Source organism: Rhinatrema bivittatum, chromosome 8 (genome assembly GCF_901001135.1).
Source record: "Rhinatrema bivittatum chromosome 8, aRhiBiv1.1, whole genome shotgun sequence".
Taxonomy (NCBI): Eukaryota; Metazoa; Chordata; class Amphibia; order Gymnophiona; family Rhinatrematidae; genus Rhinatrema; species Rhinatrema bivittatum.
In genome coordinates, this window is record NC_042622.1 from 99,386,264 (window position 1) to 99,406,465 (window position 20,202).

The 20,202-nt window shown below is 42.9% G+C and overlaps 1 protein-coding gene across 4 annotated transcripts in view; it reads left to right on the forward strand.

The window, feature by feature from the left end:
* The first annotated feature begins 4,225 nt into the window (after nt 1–4,225).
* The window catches only part of CNTRL (centriolin), a 402,596-nt gene continuing 386,619 nt past the window's right edge, over nt 4,226–20,202 (forward strand). Inside the window, exons 1-7 of one of the 4 annotated variants that reach the window (XM_029610804.1) lie at nt 4,226–4,460; nt 6,632–6,866; nt 14,408–14,541; nt 14,974–15,104; nt 15,342–15,483; nt 16,151–16,337; nt 19,877–20,070. In XM_029610804.1, the coding sequence (XP_029466664.1) occupies nt 6,719–6,866; nt 14,408–14,541; nt 14,974–15,104; nt 15,342–15,483; nt 16,151–16,337; nt 19,877–20,070 (936 nt within the window). In that variant the 5' untranslated portion in view covers nt 4,226–4,460; nt 6,632–6,718. Of the gene's footprint in view, nt 4,461–6,631; nt 6,867–14,407; nt 14,542–14,973; nt 15,105–15,341; nt 15,484–16,150; nt 16,338–19,876; nt 20,071–20,202 lie in introns of those variants that run through there. The other 3 variants (XM_029610805.1, XM_029610806.1, XM_029610807.1) reach the window with 3 other exon arrangements.

Sequence of the window (20,202 nt, forward strand, 5' to 3'; positions counted from 1 at the left end):
GATTTCTACCCATAAAGATTAGATTGTACATTTAGTCTCATGCAGGATCTTTATCCTGTTGAACTCTGTGCCATCACAGACATTGTTATGGCGGCGGTCCCTTAGACCGAGGGGGAGTTGGTGCTGCCTGTGGGGAGGAGCTCCATAGGCCCCCACTTTCGGTAGGGGAGGTGGACGAGGGCAGAGGCTGCACTGGGGCTTCACCACTACCAGCTTGCGTTCCCCTTAGGTTGAGCCCTCAGGTGCCAGGGCTGGCTGGACTTACATGGGGCCACTGAGAAGATGGACATCCAGAAGAGAGACACGAAGCAACAGTGCAGGCCAAATCTGAAGTTGGGACGGGAGCTCGAAGTGATCCACGCAAGAATCGAGATGGCAGCAGACTCAGTGACAATGTCCAGGCAAGGGTCATTGCAGGTGGTGTATCTCGTAGTTGGTATTCGATCCAGGGTCAAGCCGAGGTTAGTCAAGTGAAATGAAGAGGAGGAACTCAGGAACTCAGAGCAAGGCACTTCGCTAGAGTGAGAAGACCTATTGCCAAGGTAAAGGGTGGGGTGGACTCCAGCCTTAAGTAGTGCTAAGATGCTGATGTCATCAGGGGGGCTGGCGGCACTTTCCCACCGCGGGTCCTTTAAAGGGACGAGAGAGGTGCGCGCGAGAGCCTAGGAAAGCGTCTTGCACAGGAGGAGGTCAGCGGCATTCCTGCCATGGAGGGAGAGAGGTCGGTATTGTTAGCGCGATGGCTTAGGCCTGCTGAGCCCACTGCGTCAGGTGGACCCCTCAGGGACGGAGAGGAAACAGTGAGTCGGCAGCGGTTCCCCGCTGCTGCCAGGGAACCCGGGCCTGCCTCCGCTGCAGTATGGCGGCAGGTGAGTGAGGCCTGCTGTGAGTTCTCGGAGGTGTTGTGTCCGTCGGTGCCCGAAGCCCTCTCTCCGCCCTCCTTACCTCTCTGGTGCTTCCCTCTCCGACCACGGGAAGATTGGCTTCTGCAGTGTTCTTCTGCCAATTGTTCTCGGGTGTTCCCGGACCAGCTCGGCACTGCAACCGCCATGTTTCCTGGAGGCCTAGGGGTGCGCGCGCGGTGCGGCCCCGATTGAAGTACCGGCATTGGTGCGAACCTCGGGGGTGTCCCCCGAAGATGACGTCACCCGCAACGGATATTTAAGGTCTCAGTATTTGCTAACAGATCGAGTTAGCAAGGGTTTTGCTACCTAAGCAACTCTGCCTCCTTGGACTTACCAGAGGTACCCGCTCCTCCGGGGCCTCGCTCTCTCCTTGTTTTTTCAGGTGACAGTCTGGAACCGGTACTCGCTCCTCGAGGGCCCTGATCCCAGACTTGCTTCGTGTACTCTTCTGCCTGGAAGTCTTCACTACCAATTATATCAGCTACATCAGTGAGTTACCATCATTCTCTCTGAGCTTTCCCTGGAACCAGGTACTAGCTCCTCGAGGGCCTATACTTTCCAGCTCCTGGGCTTCATTGGGACATTGTGTGAGTGTTACCATCTGCATACCCTGCCTACTCACTATATCTCAGTCTCTCTTCAGCTCAGCCTCCAGGGATCGCTATTCCAGTCTCTGAGGGACTATAGCCCAGCTGGGCTTACTAGCTCACTACTGCCATCTCTGGTGGTTCAGTATACTGTCTAATAAAAGAACTAGTGTGTGTTTGTCTCCTAACTCTGAGCCTGACTAGTGGTCCCTCTCAGGATCATTCCCCGGGGGCGTGATCATCTGCCACTGGTCCAAGGGTCCACCCTCTACTCTCCTATAGAACTACAGATTGCTATCTCCAGCAACTCCGTTAATAACAGATTGCTAACTCCTATCTGATTGCTCCTCCCATCAGGCATCAGATTAATAGCAGCAGGTGTAACAGACATAAAGAACCACCCCACTACCAAGATGCTCCTGTCATTGCGATATAATTTGAACCCTGGTGTAGCACTATCTCATTGGTTATCCTCTTTCCACTATGTCTCTGAGATGCCAATTAAGTCACTGCTATAACCTCTAATTCTCCCAACTTACTTCTTAGACTTCTGGCATTAGCATACAAACATTTCAAAGTGAGTTTTTTGTTTGTATTTACATTCTGATTTTCAGTTGACAGGGATAAACTGGAATCTTTTAGCTCAGGCGAGTTTTTAATTATAGGCACTTGGGCTACTTTTCTTATTATTGGAACCTCTCTGTTGGGATGCCCTAACTCTAATTCTTCATGTATCATTCGAAGATACCTCCCTCCAAACCATGCACTGCTGAGCGACTGTCAGCTTTCCCCTTTGTTCTAGTTTAAAAGCTGCTCTTCTTTTTAAAGGTTAGCGCCAGCAGCCTAGTTCTACCCTAATTAAGGTGGAGCCCATCCCCAGAAAATACTCCCCCTTTCCCAAAAGGTTCCCGAGTTCCTTATTTTTATTATTAGTTTTAATTATTGGATGCTATTTGATGTGTCTGCTGTTTTGAAATATTTTACTGGTGTTTGAGAAATTTAAGAAACAATTTAAATATTTTTAATTATTGGATTTTTATTCTTTAACTATATTGAAATATTTATTTTCATTATTAATTTGGTTTTACTATTATGACTGATGTTTTGCATTTCTTGATTTTATTATTTTCTGATGGTGATGTTTCTATTGCTGCACTGTATACAGTGTGCCTTGTTTCAGTTTCCAGGTCAGTTTTTGTCTGCACATTTCTATTTATACTTTATGGTCTCTTTTTTTTCTGTATTTAGTGATGCATTGTCTGTGTTCTGCATAGCAGTCTGGCTTGTTTCTATTTCTACTTTATGGTCTCTTTTTATTCTGTATTTAGTGATGCATTGTCTGTGTTCTGTATAGCAGTCTGGCTTGTTCTGTTTTCCTAATAGGTATATTGGTATTTTAGGACCTGGTATAATATTTGCAGTATTACTTTTTTATAGGTAAGATTGTTATTATTTGAGTGCTGGCAGTTAGTGCTGATTTGGTATAGGAGGTTTGCTATATTGTAATTGTTTACTCAAGGCTTTCTGAGGGTCAGCCCACATCCAACATGTGTTACAATAGGCCTAATACCATATGGGTATTTTTGCAGGGTTTTCTGGTTGGCACCACAGCAGTGCATGTAAATATAATGTAAGGGTTGTTGTGATATTTTTACTTCAGAAGACTATACTCTGAATGTTCATTTTAATGTAAAATATATTATAAATGCTAATTTTTAATTGTGCCTGTGGGTGGGTGGGTCTTTAAAGTTTGCCTGTAGCATCTGTGGCCATGGGTTTGAGAAGAGGGGGTAGACCTGGGTAGGGAGGAATGCCAGATTTTAAAGTTTAGATTACTGGAGGGAGATGAATGAATTGTGGGGTGGGGGGGAGCAGCACAGTAATTGTTTGCACAGGGCAGCAAAAAAGCTAGCAGCAGCCCTGCTTGATGGATCCTTGATGTATCTCTCCTGCTGGAGATTCCTTCTCCTTCACCGAGATCCCTTCTCTCTCCCCATTCTGCTTTTCATGGCTGGTATGCGACTTCAAGGCAAATTACATGATTGATGAATTGGCCCAAATGAAACAAATTTGTATACTTTGTAGTGTGTTGACCCAGTTGATAAAAACAATAGATTTATAAAGAACAATTTATTTTTAACTCAGCGATCATTGCCATCCAGCATCCATAGTTGAATTCCTTCCCCTTTTCTATATTTCCCTTCCCAGTACCATCACTAAGATCCTTTCCTCCTCCCTCTCCCCCCAAAAAAGAACAAATAAATTAAATGGACATAGAAATATCAGAAAACAACTTAATTTTTATAAACTAAAAGACAAATATATTTAAATTTTGCAAATATATGCAAAATTATGCAAATCTGCTATATAATTGCCACTACCGCAGGAAGCCAGGACACAATTTATAAATAATGTTTTAACTTGAAATAGAAAAAGATATAATTTAACATATAGTTTTCCATTTATGGAGTGCTTTAAATATACAGAAACCATGAATCTGCCAATTTGTTCTGGGCCTGAAAAGCAAGCTAAAAGGCAGATATCTGGCTATTTAGCTTGAACTGAACAGGCTGCGCTGTAGCAAATTCTCAGATGACAAAAGCGCAGGTCGGTTGACTGAAATGGATTGGCTGTGCATCTTTTCCCCATCACAGTTTCTTCCCTCTCCAACCACCGTCTCGTGCCCGGTCCTGCTTCAGGGCAGGCGGCTGCGGCAACGCGGGAAAAGCTCAAGCCGAAGCGCGAGACACCCACTTCCCACTACCCTTTGGGTAAGAGACGAATGCGCCCGCGCAGCTGTTGGAACGGAAAGGGGAGGTGTGGCTGCTTGACAGTGACGTTCCGGCAAAGATGGCGGCCTGAGGCACTCTGCTGGATTCCCTCCACCCCTATTGCGGAAGGAGTTTATGCAGGCGGAGGGAGGAGGTGAAAGCAGCGGTGCGGAAACTGACGTGCTCGGATGTTGCAGGTGCTTGAATTTGGTGCAGTTTTACATTTGTATTTATTTTTATATTGTAGTCCGATTCGGTCAGATGGGAGGTCGGCGTTGTCATGTCAACGGGGATAATCAAAGACGGCCAGTGAGTCTCAGGATGCTGGCGTCCTCCTCTGTCCTCGGGTGGTCTCTGTAGAGGTTGTTAAATTACTGTTTTAATGGGAGCGAGATGGTAGGGAGCTACTGTTCACAAGTTTCAAACTTGTGCCCATGCATCCCTCTTTTGTCTGTTACCTTGTGTCCAGTATGTTTCTGTTTTAAGGTAAAAGAACGGCTACGAACATGGGTAACTTTCAAAAGGATTTAATTGTGTAAATTAAAATAGCATACATCATAGCAATTTTCAAAATCCCACTTGCGTGTGTAAAACCCAATTTTAAGTATGTAAATCTTTTTGAAATTTACCCCATGGATACTACCGTGAATCTCATCCACTTGCTAACTGCTGGTAAATTCAAACAAACAAAAAACACTGGTGAGTCAGAAAATGCGGGCTAGCAAAGAGGAAGTGCCATTGACTGGCATTTTTTCATACATTTTACTGACAGACAAGTCATGGTGCACTTTCTGGCTTTGCTCCATTTGTGGTGGACATGGGGTACTTTTTCTTCTAACTTTATTATGTCAACCTAACTGCTGAAATAACTAGTTATTTGTGCTGGGTTATTTTGCATAAAACTGAGTTTTAAAATGATTTTGACTGTTAATATGCTAGTCAGAAAGTGTTTCATTTTGTACTTTATACAGTTTGTAGTTTAAAAGCATTAGTTTTATTAGAACAGGAATTAATACTAATAAAGATTGGGTGTAGAAGCCCAGTTACACCTTCCATAACTGTTAGAAATGTAGATTGCACTGAATGCCTATTCATCCTACTACAGACAAAGGGGTGGATGCTATAAAAGATGTGCAGAGAAATTGCGTACATAGATGAGTTAGGCTTATGTAGCCAGGTTAAAATATATGAAGGGTTGAATTTATCCATGGCTTTTTCCCTATAGAGACAGAGGGCAATTTTGAAATTCTGCAAGGATAAAGTATGCACAGAAATTTAATAATTCAGTCTTCATGCATACTTTGACTCCCTTGATTTATCCCTGCTCTGTTTTTAATGCAGTAAAAGTACCATTTTAATCCTCACAGGGGGTGAAGGGAGCAATAATCAAAATGTGATTCTGCATTGATAAAATACATTTATTTACCTGCATAAAACACTTTTTGATTATTGTCCCCAGAATGGGAAAGAACTTTAATAATCAGACTCAAAATGAGGAAGACCCTATAAGCAGTATATGAAGTTTGGCCTGTGTGTAGTTCATGGTCCATGTGAAATGTGTGTGTCTGGGTTAATAGCTTCTTCAGTTTCTTGCTTTCTTAGCAGTCTAATAAATTCACTCAATGCATTTGTTACAGAAGTGGAAGCAAGTAGAGTAAAGAACGAAAACATTTTCTTAGATTGTTTACTGCAGACATTTTAAATAGACTAAATCGTTTTCAAAATAGAATAGTTCTGAAAACAATTTTAACAAGCGTGTATAGCATTATCAAAACAGGATAAATGCAACATTTATTACACTGGCTCTTTCCATGCTAATCCTTCTATCTATAGTTGTCTTCAGTATTGTCCTTTGTTTTCACTGTGAAATACTAGCTTTCTGAAAGTCAATGTGCAATATTTTTCTCTATATATATATAATGTGCAAAGACTATATGAATCTTAAGGAAGTGAGTGATAGGGGCATTTATCAAAGTATTTTTCTCATGCGAAAATGTTGTTCAGTTTTTTGCCAGGCCATTTTCCCATTGAAAATGCAGAGATATTTTAATTGATAAATTGGAAAAAATTCTGCACTGATGCAAAATGTTAATGAATTCCCTCAACACACTGAACAGGCTATTTTACAGATTACTTTTTTATGTTCAGTAGCTGTTACTAAACACAATGGCTCATTTCACCACTGGCTTACCCTAATGCCCCCAGAAGAAAACAATTTGTTTTCTGTTTCTGATCTGTCTCTGGTTAACTCTTATAGGCACCTTATGTGAGCATCTACAATAGATTTTTTTAATTCATTAAAAAGCTTGTGCACAACCTCATTTACTTTGGAACTTTGTAAATGAAAAGATACTGTATGTTTTTAAAGATATGAATACATGAACGACTGGATTTTGTGCAGTGAGTAAAGGCCCACAACAAAGAACACCCAACGAAAAGAAGTCCACTGTCAACTATGTCCAGCCCAAAGTCCAGGACACCATCACCTCCAAGCAGACTTAGAGCTCCAACTACTTATAAATCCAGAGAGAAAAGGAGCCAACAGAGTGAGGAAACTGAAGAAAGTGATGTGGGAGCTGTTTCTGAACACCAGGCTGAGAAAGGTATATGAAAATGATATATTTCTATGTGCAGTCTTCCCTGAGTATTCTGATTTAAATACTGATTCCTGAACATACCCAGATCAGTCCAGACCAGTGGGGTTATGAACTTCCTCCAGAAGATGGAGGCAGAGAAAAAAACTTCGAGGCACTGATGTAAATACCACTGGTGCTACCTGCAGCTCTCTGTCTCCAGCAGATAGTGGTCGTGCATCCTGCAGCTCTGGACTGAGTTTTAGCAGGGCTCCCTGAGGTGTGAGGTTCTGATTGCGGGCCTTCCCTTGGGTGGAGCAGGGCGAACGGGGGGTGGGGGTTGGACACCACCGGCTGTAGAGCCCATGGATTCCGGGGCATTGGATATCCAGGGGACTGGTTCCTTCCATGCCCCGAAGCCCTCTTCCAGCACCTCCAAAAGGAAAATACCTCTGGGGGGATTTTTTTGTTACTTAGAGTTAAAAAAAAAAAAAAAAAAAGGGATTTTGCCTTCAGTTTTTTTTTCTCTGAGGCTTGCTGTTTCAGGCAGTGCTCAGCTGGGGGGGGGGGGGGGGAGAGAGGAGCATCCTAGTGCCCGGAGCTTCCTCGGGTCGGGGAAGCAGCTCCTGGGTGTTTTTGGCCTCAAGGCAGGCGTCCTGAGGGCATGAGCAGTCAAATCGGACGTTTGCAGTCATTTTCAACTGCTTCCTTCCTCCTCCAAAGAGCGCTGAGCCCGGGCTATTTTTGGTGCGGGTGCCATTTTGTTTTTTCGTGGGTCCCGTGCAAGTGCTCAGCCCGACCGATTTCCTTCCTTCTGGGACTCCAGGGGAGCTGGGGGAAGGACTGCCATGTCTGAAAGTGCCCTGGTGGAGGTCAGTAGGACCTATGGCCTGGTTTTAGAGTTGGATGCTCGCTCTCTCTGTGCCTTATGTGCTGCGGGGGGGGGGGGGGTTGTCATCTGCCAAGGGCCAGAAGCCCAGAAAGCCTAAGCGTGTGCATGGGGGATGATCGGGAACGAAAGGTAAACCCCCGGGGTTGATGGATATTCAGGGGAAGGAAGCTCAGGAAGTCCTTTCCCCGGCAGTGGTAGAACCGGGCCAGGGAGACCAGAAGGATACAACTTCGGATTCCAGTAGCGATGATGTAGGATCCGGAGGTTTCTCCCCGGAGTTTGTGCCACTAATCCATGATGCCTTCCTGGCTAGGAAGGCTGCGAAGAGAAGGTCTCAGGACAGCGCTGGTGGCTCTGCCAAGCTTCTGAAGTCACAGGTTCTACCTTCTCCGGGTCCTCGGGCACAAGGGAGCTGTGGGGACTGTTGGGGGATCTAGCCACGCCCCAGGGTGACACTGATCCGGACCCAGATGCCGGCAGGGATGATCCGTTGTTGCTGGACGCCCCTCGGGGGAGGGGGGGGTGATGACCCTCGGGTGGTTCGGCTGTTCAAGCAGGAAGAATTGCGTCCCCTTATTCCCCAGGTGCTGGAGGAACTGGGGCTCAACCGTCACAGGAGGATTTGGGCAGCGAAGGGGGTCAACCCGGTCCTGGATGGGCTGCGAGGACCCCCCTCTGCTTTCCCAATTCCGAAGAAAATTCAGAAGCTTATCAGCAGGGAATAGGATCCCCCAGAGGCCGGTCTCAAGGTGGGACAGGCCATGACCAAACTGTACCCGCTGTCGGAAGAGCATTTGGAGCCGTTACAGAACCCCAAGGTGGACGCTGCGGTAGCAGCAGTTACTAAGAAAACTACCATTCCGGTAGCAGGGTCATCCGCTCTGAAGGATGCTCAGGACCGCAAATTGGAGGTCCACCTGAAGTGCCTTTTTGAAGTTTCGGCTTTGAGCCTCAGAGCAGCAGTCTGTTCCAGTATGATGCAGTGTGCTTGCCTGTGTTGGATCCAGCAGCCACAGGACCCAGCCTCCGCGGGGATAATGTCCCAGGCGCAGGTGGCTCGACTGGAGGCAGGGGTGGCATACACGGCAGATGCCCTGTATGACCTGGTACAAACATTTGCATGTTCCATGGTCTCTTCGGTGGTGGCTCAACGCTTGCTGTGGCTCCGGAATTGGTCGGCTGACTCTTTTTCTAAAGCTCGCTTATGCAAACTCCCCTTCAGGGGGAAGCTCCTGTTTGGCGAGGACCTGGACTCGCTGGGAGAGTCCAAAGGCAAAAGGCTCCCGGAGGATAGAAAGTCCTTCCGGAAAGCATTTGCTCCAAGGAGCCAGATTAGAGACTCCAGGAGATTTAAGTCGGGAAGGGGGGATTCCTCCTTTTCCTATAGATCCAGATCTTTCTCGGGGTGACAATTCTTTCGGGGAGCCAACCGAGCAGCAAGGGGAGGTTCTGGCCAGGGCTCTGGGGCTGGAAAATCTTCACAATGAAATCAGGATCACCCACTCCTTGGAGACAGCCATAGGAGGACGGCTGTCCCAGTTTTACGAGGAGTGGGCAAGGATCATGACCGACCAGTGGGTTCTCCGGGTGATTCACGTAGGCTATGCCTTAGAATTTTCACACCCTCCCAGGGACGCCTTCCTGGTGTCGCGCTGTTCTTCCCGAAACAAGCATGCCGTGGTGGAGGACACGCTATGCCATCTGTTAAGCTTGCAGGCCATTGTTCCAATTCCAGGGGCGGAACAGGGAGCCGGTCGGTACTCCGTATACTTTGTCGTGCCAAAGAAAGAAGGAACATTTCGCCCCATCCTGAATCTCCAGCAAGTGACCTGGAGTCTGAAGGTACCGCGCTTTCGAATGGAAACCCTGTGCACGGTGATTGTGGTGGTGAGCAAGGGAGAGTTCCTCGCCTCCCTGGACCTAACGGAGGCTTACCTCCATATCCTGATTTGGAGCGATCGTCGGCGGTTCTCGATCCTGGGGCAGCATTTCCAGTTTCGTGCGCTCCCCTTCGGTCTAGCATTGGCGCCCCGCACCTTCACTAAGGTTATGATAGTTGTGGCGGCAGCCCTCAGGCAGGAACGGGTGTTGGTGCACCCGTACCTAGACGACTGGCTCCTCCGGGCAAGTCGGAGGAAGATTGTCGGCGGACTATTCTTCATGTGACTCACATGCTGCAGTCGTTGGGCGGGGTGATCAACCTTCCCAAGAGTCACTTGATTCCCTCCCAGGTCCTGGAATATCTGGGGGCTTGCTTCGACACTTACCTGGGCCGGGTGTTTCTAATGTAGTTTGCGCTTCCGGTCCTCCAACAGCAGGTGACCAGTTTTCGGGAGCCACAGACTCCAACAGCTTGGGACTATCTGCAGGTTCTGGGATCCATGGCTTCGACGCTAGAGCTCGTCCCCTGGGCCTTTGCTCACATGAGACCGTTGCAACAGGCTCTCCTGTCCCGGTGGAGTCCAGTGATGGAGCTATATCAGGTGCACCTGCCCCTGACCTCGCAGTCCAGATCCAGCTGGAGTGGTGGTTAGTAGACGCCAATCTGCAGAAAGGAATGTCCCTCAAAACACCGGACTGGGTGGTGGTTTCCACGGACGCCAGCCTGCAAGGCTGGGGTGTGGTTTGCAATATAGAGGCATTATTAAATTTTCCGTTTTATTAACCATTCCCTTCCTAATAACTCCTAACATTCTGTTTGCTTTTTTGACTGCTGCAGCACACTGAGCCGACGATTTTAAAGTATTATCCACTATGATACCTAGATCATTTTCCTGGGTGGTAGCTCCTAATATGGAATCTAACATCGTTTAACTACAGCAAGGGTTATTTTTCCTTATATGCAACACCTTGCACTTGTCCACATTAAATTTGGATGCCCAGTCTTCCAGTCTTGCAAAGTCCTCCTGTAATGTATCACAAACCGCTTGTGATTTAACTACTCTGAATAATTTTGTATCATCCTCAAATTTGATAATCTCACTCGTTGTATTCCTTTCCAGATCATTTATATATATATATTGAAAAGGACCGGTCTAAGTACAGATCCCTGAGGCAGTCCACTGTTTACCCTTTTCCACTGAGAAAATTGACCATTTAATCCTACTCTCTGTTTCCTGTCTTTTAACCAGTTTGTAATCCACAAAAGGACATCGCCTCCTATCCCATGACTTTTAGTTTTCTTAGAAGCCTCTCATGAGGGACTTTGTCAAACGCCTTCTGAAAATCCAAATACACTACATCTACCGGTTCACCTTTATCCACATGTTTATTAACCCCTTCAAAAAATGAATCAGATCTGTTAGGCAAGACTTCCCTTGGGGTAAATCCATGTTGTCTGTGTTTCATTAAACCATGTCTTTCTATATGCTCTACGATTTTGATCTTGAGAATAGTTTCCACTACTTTTCCCGGCACTGAAGTCAGGCTTACTGGTCTATAGTTACCTGGATCGCCCCTGGAGCCTTTTTTAAATATTGGAGTTATATTGGCCACCCTCCAGTCTTCAGGTACAATGGATGATTTTAATGATATGTTACAAATTTTAACTAATAGTTCAGAAATTTCTTTTTTGAGTTCCTTCAGTATCCTAGGATGCATACCATCTGGTCCAGGTGATTTGCTACTCTTTAGTTTGTCAATCTGGCCTACTACATCTTCCAGGTTCACAATGAATTTGTGAACCTGGACTCATCAGTCCTGAAAACCATCTCCGGAACTGGTATCTTCCCAGCATCCTCATTAGTAAACACGGAAGCAAAGAATTAATTTAGTCTATCAACAATGGCCTTATCTTCCCTAAGAGCCCCTTTAACCCCTCCGTCATCTAATAGTCCAACCGACTCCCTCACAGGTTTCTTGCTTCGGATATATTTTTAAAAGTTTTTATTGTGAAATTTTGCCTCTATGGCCAACTTCATTTCAAATTCTCTCTTTGCCTGTCTTATCAATGTTTACACTTAACTTGACAATGCTTATGTTTTATCCTATTTTCGTCAGATGGATCCTTCTTCCAGTTTTTGAAGGATGTTTTTTTGGCTAAAATAGCCTCTTTCACCTCACCTTTTAACCATGACGGTAATCGTTTTGCCTTCCTTCCACCTATTTTAATGTGTGGAATACATATGGACTGCACCTCTAGGATTGTATTTTTAAACAATGTCCATGCCTGTTGAACACTTTTAACCTTTGCAGCTGCACCTTTCAGTTTTTTTCTAACTATTTTCCTCATTTTATCAGAGTTTCCCTTTTGAAAGTTTAGTGTTAGAGCTGCAGATTTACTTATTGTCCCCTTCCAGCTACTAGTTTAAATTTGATCATGTTATGATCACTGTTGCCAAGTGGCCTCACCACCTCTCTCACCAAATCCTGCATTCCACTAAGAATTCAATCTAAAATAGCTCCCTCTCTTGTTGGTTCCTGAACCAGTTGCTCCATGAAGCAGTCATTTATTACATCCAGGAACTTTATGTCTCTAACAAGTCCTGATGTTACATTTACCCATTCAATATTGGGGTAATTGAAATCGCCCATTATTATTGCTCTGCCAAATTGGTTAGCTTCCCTGATTTCTCTTAGCATTTCATCATCTGTCTGACCATTTTGTCCCGGTGGATGTTAGTATACTCCTATCACTATACTCTTACCCAACACACATGGGATTTCTACCCATATAGATTCTATTGAGCATTTAGTCTCTTGTATGATCTTTATCCTGTTGGACTCTATACCCTCCCGGACATAAAGTGCCACACCCCCACCAAATTGATCCTCTCTATCATTACGATATAATTTGTACTCTGATATCCTTCTGTCCCTCTCTCACTTCCTGGAAGCATCATCATCTCTCTCTCTCTCCCTATCTTCTACACCTCCCCCACTAAAATCATCATGCTTTTCCCTCTAGTCCTCCCCCCCACTCCCTGCCATCACCTTCCCTTTTCCTCCATCTCTTTCCCCCACCCCCAGGCATCATCATCACCTTCCCCTTCCACCCCTCTTCCTCACCTCCTGGCATAATCACCTTTTCTCGCCACCTCCTCACTTTTTTGAATCATTACCACATTCCATTTCCTTCTATCCCTCTCCCCCACCCCCAGGCATCATCATCACCTTTCACCACCACCCCCCATCATTCTCACCTTTCATCTCCCTCCACCTAGCCTCATCTCCTTCCCTCAGCCTCTACCAGTCTCCCTTTACCCCTTGGCATCATTATCACCATCCCTTTTCCTCCACCCTTGTCCCTCACCCCTGGCATCACCATTAACTTCCCTCTCTCTCCAACCCCCCGTACCAAGCCAATCAACTTTTTCTTCCCTTTCCCTCCACCCCTGGAATCACGTGCCCTCTCCCTCACTTCATGGCATCATCATCTTCCCTCTCCCTCACCCCCTGGCATAATTTCCTTCCCTCTCTACTCTTCTCGCCCACCATCATCATCATATTCTTCCATCTCCCCCACTCATGTCATCAACTTCTTTTACCTTTCCTTCCACCCCCTCCCCCCTGCATCACCTTCCCTCAACCTCATTCTGTGGCATCAACTCTTCCCTCTCCCTCCTCCTCTCCTCCTCACCTCTTTGAAGCATCATTTTCCCTCTCCCCATCTCCTGGCATCAACTTCCTTTGTCTCTCCCCCTACACCCAGTGGCACATTCAGCTGTCCCTTTCCCCACCCCACCCTCAATCCTTGAACAGCAGAAGTCCGGGAGCAGGCTTACCCAGTGTTGCTGCTTCCACCTTTGCCAGCTTCCCTCTGCAATGTGTACTGCATGGGGCCAGCAAGTCTCACAAGCCTACAGAACCAATTGCAGAGATCCAGTAGAGGGAAAGCAGGAGCAGCTGCTGATAAGCACTGCTCTGACACCCTCTGTTGGTGGGAGGACATCTTACAGGCCCAGAGGGAAAGGTAAATCAAGACTATATCCATGAGAGCTGAGGTACTAGAAAGAGGGGCAAAATTTTTCTTAAGATACCCATGTAGGTGTCTTATTAGCTACCAGGACTCGACATATGTATTTAACCAACCAGAACAATTGCGTATATATCTTGATTCACATTCCTAGATTCTGTACAGTGCTGGAAAAATATTGTTTGATGAAGGAGTTAGACAATTGTAATAGAATATGATTATTCCTTAATACTGCTTCGTTTAGTTACTTAATAACCAATTATCTCAATTTTCTTTCTATTTCTTTATAATGGACATATATACAGTGTTGATAAGTAAGTTCTATATAGAATTGTAAAAGAGATTTTTACAAATATACATCTGTATAATTGTAATTTAAATATCTAAATGCAAATAAAAATAAAATAAAAAAAAAAGACTGTAGCCGCAGCACACTGGTTGGGAAGCACTGGATTGAGAGATTTCACAAGGCAACACCTGTGCGGAAATTCCTGTACATGCTCAGAAGAGCAAAAGCTATATGAGTTTAAAGAGAAGGGTCTGTTCCGTGCTGTCGGATGACGTTGCCCAAATGTCATATCTAATTTATCCTGCTGTGTATGGAGAACACCATTTATGGTAAGCAAATTTGATTTAAGGATATGTGTGCCAATATGTTTTCTAGTATTTTGGAATTCTTTTATTACGTACAAAAAGAAAGTAGATTACATTTCTATTGAGTATATTTTCTAGTAACCAGACTTCTTTAATAATATATACTTTTAGATAAAGATGGCCCTGGTTCGGGAATTAGGTACATTACTGAAGATCTTGTAAAAAAGCTGACTAAACAAGATAATGTGCTATATGTAAACTCCCTGAATCTTTGCCTTGCTAAGGATGGCGGTAAAAAATTTAAGGTAGGATACAAGACATTTATGATAATCTGTATCTAAAAAATACAAATACAGTACATTTGACCTGATTGTAGAAGTGTACCTATGCATGCTTGCTGTGTTTGAACTGGACTTTTTTCAATAAAAATATAGATAATATATGACTAAGTATGTTTGTGTGGTATAAACTAGGTATTCTTTTAAGGCATAGCGGATGCACATTTCTTTTATTTAAACCTGATAATAGTTTATGATGCAATGCAATGTCATGGTGAGATAATATACACAGAAAAGCCCCAGATGAGGCTTAGATTTTGTCTTCCCTGTTCAGTTTGAAAATTCCATCATTATTTGCAATAATCCAGAACAAGGTTCTTTAGACCATGTCCTCTTCATGTTCCTTAAACTGCTAACTCCCTCACTTTGTTTTTTTTTTTTTTTTTCTTTTATTTGCAGTATATAGAGAACTTAGAAAAATATGAAAGACTAGAAATACTCAGTCTTGCCAACAACCTAATAGAAAAAATTGAAAAATTAGACAAGCAGCTGAAATTACGTGAACTTAACTTGTCTTACAACAAGATCAGGTAAATGGAAGGAAAAAAAGGGGCATCATATTTGACAATTAATACACAGACTAGAGTATATAAAATAAATTAAGGTTTTAATGGTGTTACTGCTGAATTTTGTTCTTGATATAATTTTGTACATCTCATAAAATTAATTGTATGCTTTACTATCTCAGAACCAGTCTGCAGACCTGAAATATAATCAATATAGTTTTCCTTTAACTTATTTTCTTTTCTGTTTTACCTTTGGTTCAGTAAAATTGAAGGCATTGAGCATATGCAGAATCTCCATAAACTGAACCTGGCAGGGAATGAGATTGAACACATTCCTGCCTGGTTAGGAAAGAAGTTAAGATGTCTGTCTGTCCTTAATCTGAGACAAAACAACATTTCATCAGTAAGTTAATTCAAATAGTAGATGTCATCACTGCAAATATTTGTGGCTAGAGGGAATATATGTTTTGCAAATTTACTTTAAAAATGAGAAAAAGGGCATGGACCTTAATTTCCCTTATAAATTGTATTTTTCTTTTGTAGATTATTTTCCTTTAATTGTTAAATTTAGTTTGGCCTGCAGAATTTTGTTCTGTAAACAAATCTTAGACTAGTTTGTATTTCTTTTTTAAAGATTTTAGTAGTAGAAAATTCAAAGCTTCATGTAAGACTCCATTTGCTTATTCACTCTTCTCAGATATAGAATTGTGATGAATAAGATTCATTAACATTTGTTTAATTGTATTACAAAATCTTTGACTTTGTAATAAATAAAATAAAGGAAACCCTTTATTTTAAAATAAGTTATTTTTCCAGATAAAGTTGAAAGAATAATGGTATTTCAAATGAACTGCTTGGTGTGTAGCTAAACTATAGATATGGGGGTTTTTGCTTGAAGCTCAATTACAGCACTGTCTTTAATTGGTAAATATTCACAATTAATTTTCTGCAGAACTTTAATATTTCCACATTTGGCTACCAGACTATAATAAGCTTCAATGTATTGTTATAAATGTTAAAAATGTTTCCTTTTAAAGTTGGTTAATAATTTTGCCTATCTTTTGGTTCAGCTCCAAGATGTAGCTAAGCTAAAGCCACTGAGAGATCTGACTTCTCTGTTCTTGGCAGAAAATCCAGTTGCAAATCTGCCTCATTTCAGACTGTATACCGTATTTCACCTGCGATCACTAGAATGCTTAGACGGACAGGAAGTAACGAATCAGGAGAGGCAAGAGGCCCATGAGAGGTTTAATATAGGTAATTTTAATGGCATGCTCTCTAGAAGTACACATTTTTGTCATATTTAAGATGAAATTTAATTTGTCAGGTTGCCATTTTACTAGGCATATGATTTATTAGAGAGATGTGTCAATGCAGCCATTACTGACCTCTTTTTCATTGTCCATTTTTTTTTTTAATGTTTCAGAGAATTATAGTCTATTTATCATTTTCTAACATATACTTTATCTGGAAAGTGATTCATGAAATGAAAATTCACTTGACAGAATTAATGAAACAAATTTTAATGTGATAGCAATAATGAGCCCAATACTGAAAACGCATTCAGTGATCGATATCGGGCTATCTCTAAGCCTTCTAAATAGTGTGTGGATCTGGGTGGTATTTAGCGATATTTAGCCTTAGCCAGATAAGTTATAAATGTGAATGAGCAAATTTAAATATCTGGATATAAGTTATCCGGCTAAGTAGCGGCTTGTTCGGAGATGCCGCTGAATATCTTGTAACTTGAATAAGTCATATCCGGCTAACTTACTTCAATGGGAAACTTTCAATTTTGGGCCCAATGTGTATACTTTGCATTTTTTGGAAGGGTGTCAGTATTTTATAATGCACTTCTACCGAGCTACATTCATTCTCTACCAGTGTTTTTTTCACATATTATGTATCCTGAATTTAGCCTAGCCATCACAGTAACGTAGTAACATAGTAATGATGGCAGAAAAGGACCAAATGGGTCCATCTAGTCTGCCGAGCAAGTTTCTTATGATAATATCTACTACGCTGTATAGGTTACCCCAGGTTTTTCTTAAGGGTAGTCTTTGCAGTTACTCCCAATACTTATGATAAGGATAGTAATATTTACAATCAAAAACAAAGCAACTGTCCAACTCCAAAAAAAAAATTACTGCTAGTAACATTTTTACTGGGTGAGGAGCCATCCTGTACATTTTGGCAATGCTGACTTGCTTTTGGACTTGGCCATAGAAGCAGTCCTGTGCTTTTTCCCTTATGTCGGCATATCAGTATTCCCAGACCGTAAAAGTTGGGGGCCCATGTTAGTTGCAGTCTGAATCCAATTCCCTTTTTTTCCCCACTGACGTCAAAGTGGAGAGTGATATTGCAGTTACATCAAAAGTATCAAGGCTTATTAGTTGAGGGTTGTAATCCCTATGCTTCTGCTAAGGGTAATAACTATCGCAGTAAGTGGACTACTCTTATGCACTCTTTTCTTTATTTCTGTATTCTAGCCTTTAGGGATCCATAGTGTTTATCCCATGCCCCTTTGAATTCTTTGACTGTTTGTTTTTGTCATCACCACCTTGTCTGGAAGGGCATTCCAGGCATCCACCACCCTCTCTGTGAAGAAATATTTCCTGATTTTGGTTCTGAGTTATCCCCTCTGAAGTTTCATTTCATGGCCCCTAGTTCTACTGTTTCTTTTCCAATGGAAAATGTTAGAGGTTTGTGCATCCATTAAAACCTTTAAGGTATCTGAAGGTCTGTATCATATTTCCCCTGCACCTCCTGTCTTCTAAGGTATAAATATTTAGGTCCTTCAGCCTCTCCTCAAAAGTCATTTGATGGATACACTACACCATTTTAGGTATCCTTCTTTGGACCTCCTCCATCCTGTATCTATCCGTTTTGAGATATAGTCGTCAGAACTGAACACACTATTCCAGGTGAGACCTCGCCAAAGACCTGTACAAGGGGGTTATCTCCTTTTCCTTACTCTCTTTATGCAGTCCAGCATTCTTGTGGCTTTAGCTATCGCCTTGTCACATTGCTTTGCTGTCTTCAGATCGCTAGACACTATCATCCCCAAGGTCTCTTGGTCCTTGTACAACAATCTTTCACACCCCCCCCCCCCCCCAATCACAAACAGCTCTTTTGGATTACTGTACCCCAGATACTCAATTCTGCACTTCTTGAATACCAGCTGCCATATCTTCGACCCCTATTCAAGCTTTCTTAAATTACGTTTCATTCTCTCTACTCCTTTCGGTGGGTCCACTTGGTTGCAGATCTTAGTATCATCTGCAAATACATACTTTACCTTGTATTTCTTCCGCAATGTCGCTCACAAAGATACTGAACTGAACCAGTCCCAACACCGATCACTGTGGCACTCCATTTAACACAGCGTTTTCTTCAGAGTCTGTTCCATTTACCATTACTTGCTGTCTCCTATCGGTCAACCAGTTTGTAATCTTTGGCGCTCACTCCCAGGCTTCTCATTTTATTCACAATCTTCCTATGTGGGTCCGTATCAAAAGCTTTGCTGAAATCCAAGATGATCACGTTGAGTGCTTTTCCTCAATCCTATTCTTTAGTCATCCAATCAAAAAATCAATCAGATTTGTCTGACAGGATCCTTCTGCTGGTGAATCCATGCTGCCTTGGGTCCAGCAAACCTCCCGATTGTAGATAGTTCACTATCCTTTCCTTCAGCAGAGTCTCCATTAATTTTCCCACCAATGAGGAGAGGGTAACCAGCCTGTAGTTTCCAGCCTTATTTCTGCCTCCATCTTGTGAAGTGGGGTCGCCACCACTCTTGTCCAGTCACATGGCACCATTCCTGTTTCCAGGGATCTATTGATCAAGTCATTCAGCGGACCCGCCAGCACATCTCTGAGCTCCTCGGTATCCTAGGATGAGCCTCATCCAGCCCCTTGGCTTTGTCCACTTTCAGTTTTCCTAGGTCTTCCCATACATTCTCTTCTATAAATGGAGTTTTGCCTACCCCATCTATGGTCTTTTCAACCAGCAACTGTCTTTTTCCAAGGTCTTCTTTAGTGAACACCGAACTGAAGTATTTGTTTAATATTTCTGTCATTTCTTCATTTCTCATCACACATCTTTGTCACCTTTCAATTTCACTCTACCACTTTGAGCCTCCCTTCTTTCTCTGATATATCTGAAAAATGTTTTGTCACCTTGCTTTAGCTCTTTGACAGTCCTTTCTTTCGCTTGACCTTTTGCTTTCCTGATTTTTCTTTGTCTCCCTCTGTTTTAATAGATATTTTTTGTTGAGTTTCTTTTTTTTGGGGGGGAGGGATCCTTTATATTTCTTGAATGCTATTTTTTTTTCAGCCACCTCCTTTCACAACCAAATCAATTTCTTTTTCCTCTTGCTCTTGTTTATTTTCCTAACATATAGATTTATTGCCTTTGAGAGTCCTTGGCCAGGGATTATAGACTGCTCCTTCTGATACCCAGTATGTGTGCATCCTGAATCTTGGCCACTAAAAGTTGCTGTTGTGCAATAGTGGAGGCTCCATCCTAGGCTCTGTGAACACTGTCTTCACAGCATCCCCAGCCTCAGCTGACTTGAGTAGATGCAAATGCTTGATTTTATAGGACAGTTAGATAAACTATAAATAAGGAAGGATTTTCATCAAACTGAAAATCTTGAATGAAGCCTTCAAAACGGTCATAGTTTTAATGAAATCCTTTGCTTTGTCCTTGTTTGAAAATGTCTGGGCTACCAGACCTCAAGATGATGGTCTTCTGAAAATGATTATGAATGTTTGAATTCTGTTGCTGGTTTGCAGAAGAGGTAGAGAAACTAGAGAGAGAACTAGAGAGAAAAATGAAAGAAATTGAAGAACTTAAGGATCAAAGGACTAAGGTCCTTGCAGAGCTTCAAGAGCAGGATATGCTGAATAAATCTTTAAAACAGAAGACATTGCAACAGAAGAACAGCTATAGAGAACTTGAGAGAGACCTTGACACCAAAAACGAACTAGTAAGTATGTATAATCTTGAGTAACTTATAAAATGGTTTGGAAATATATCTGTATTTACATTTGATCAAAATGCCACTATCTGTATTGTTTAAACAGTATTATTATTCTTTTTCATTAATTACAATTTTTCT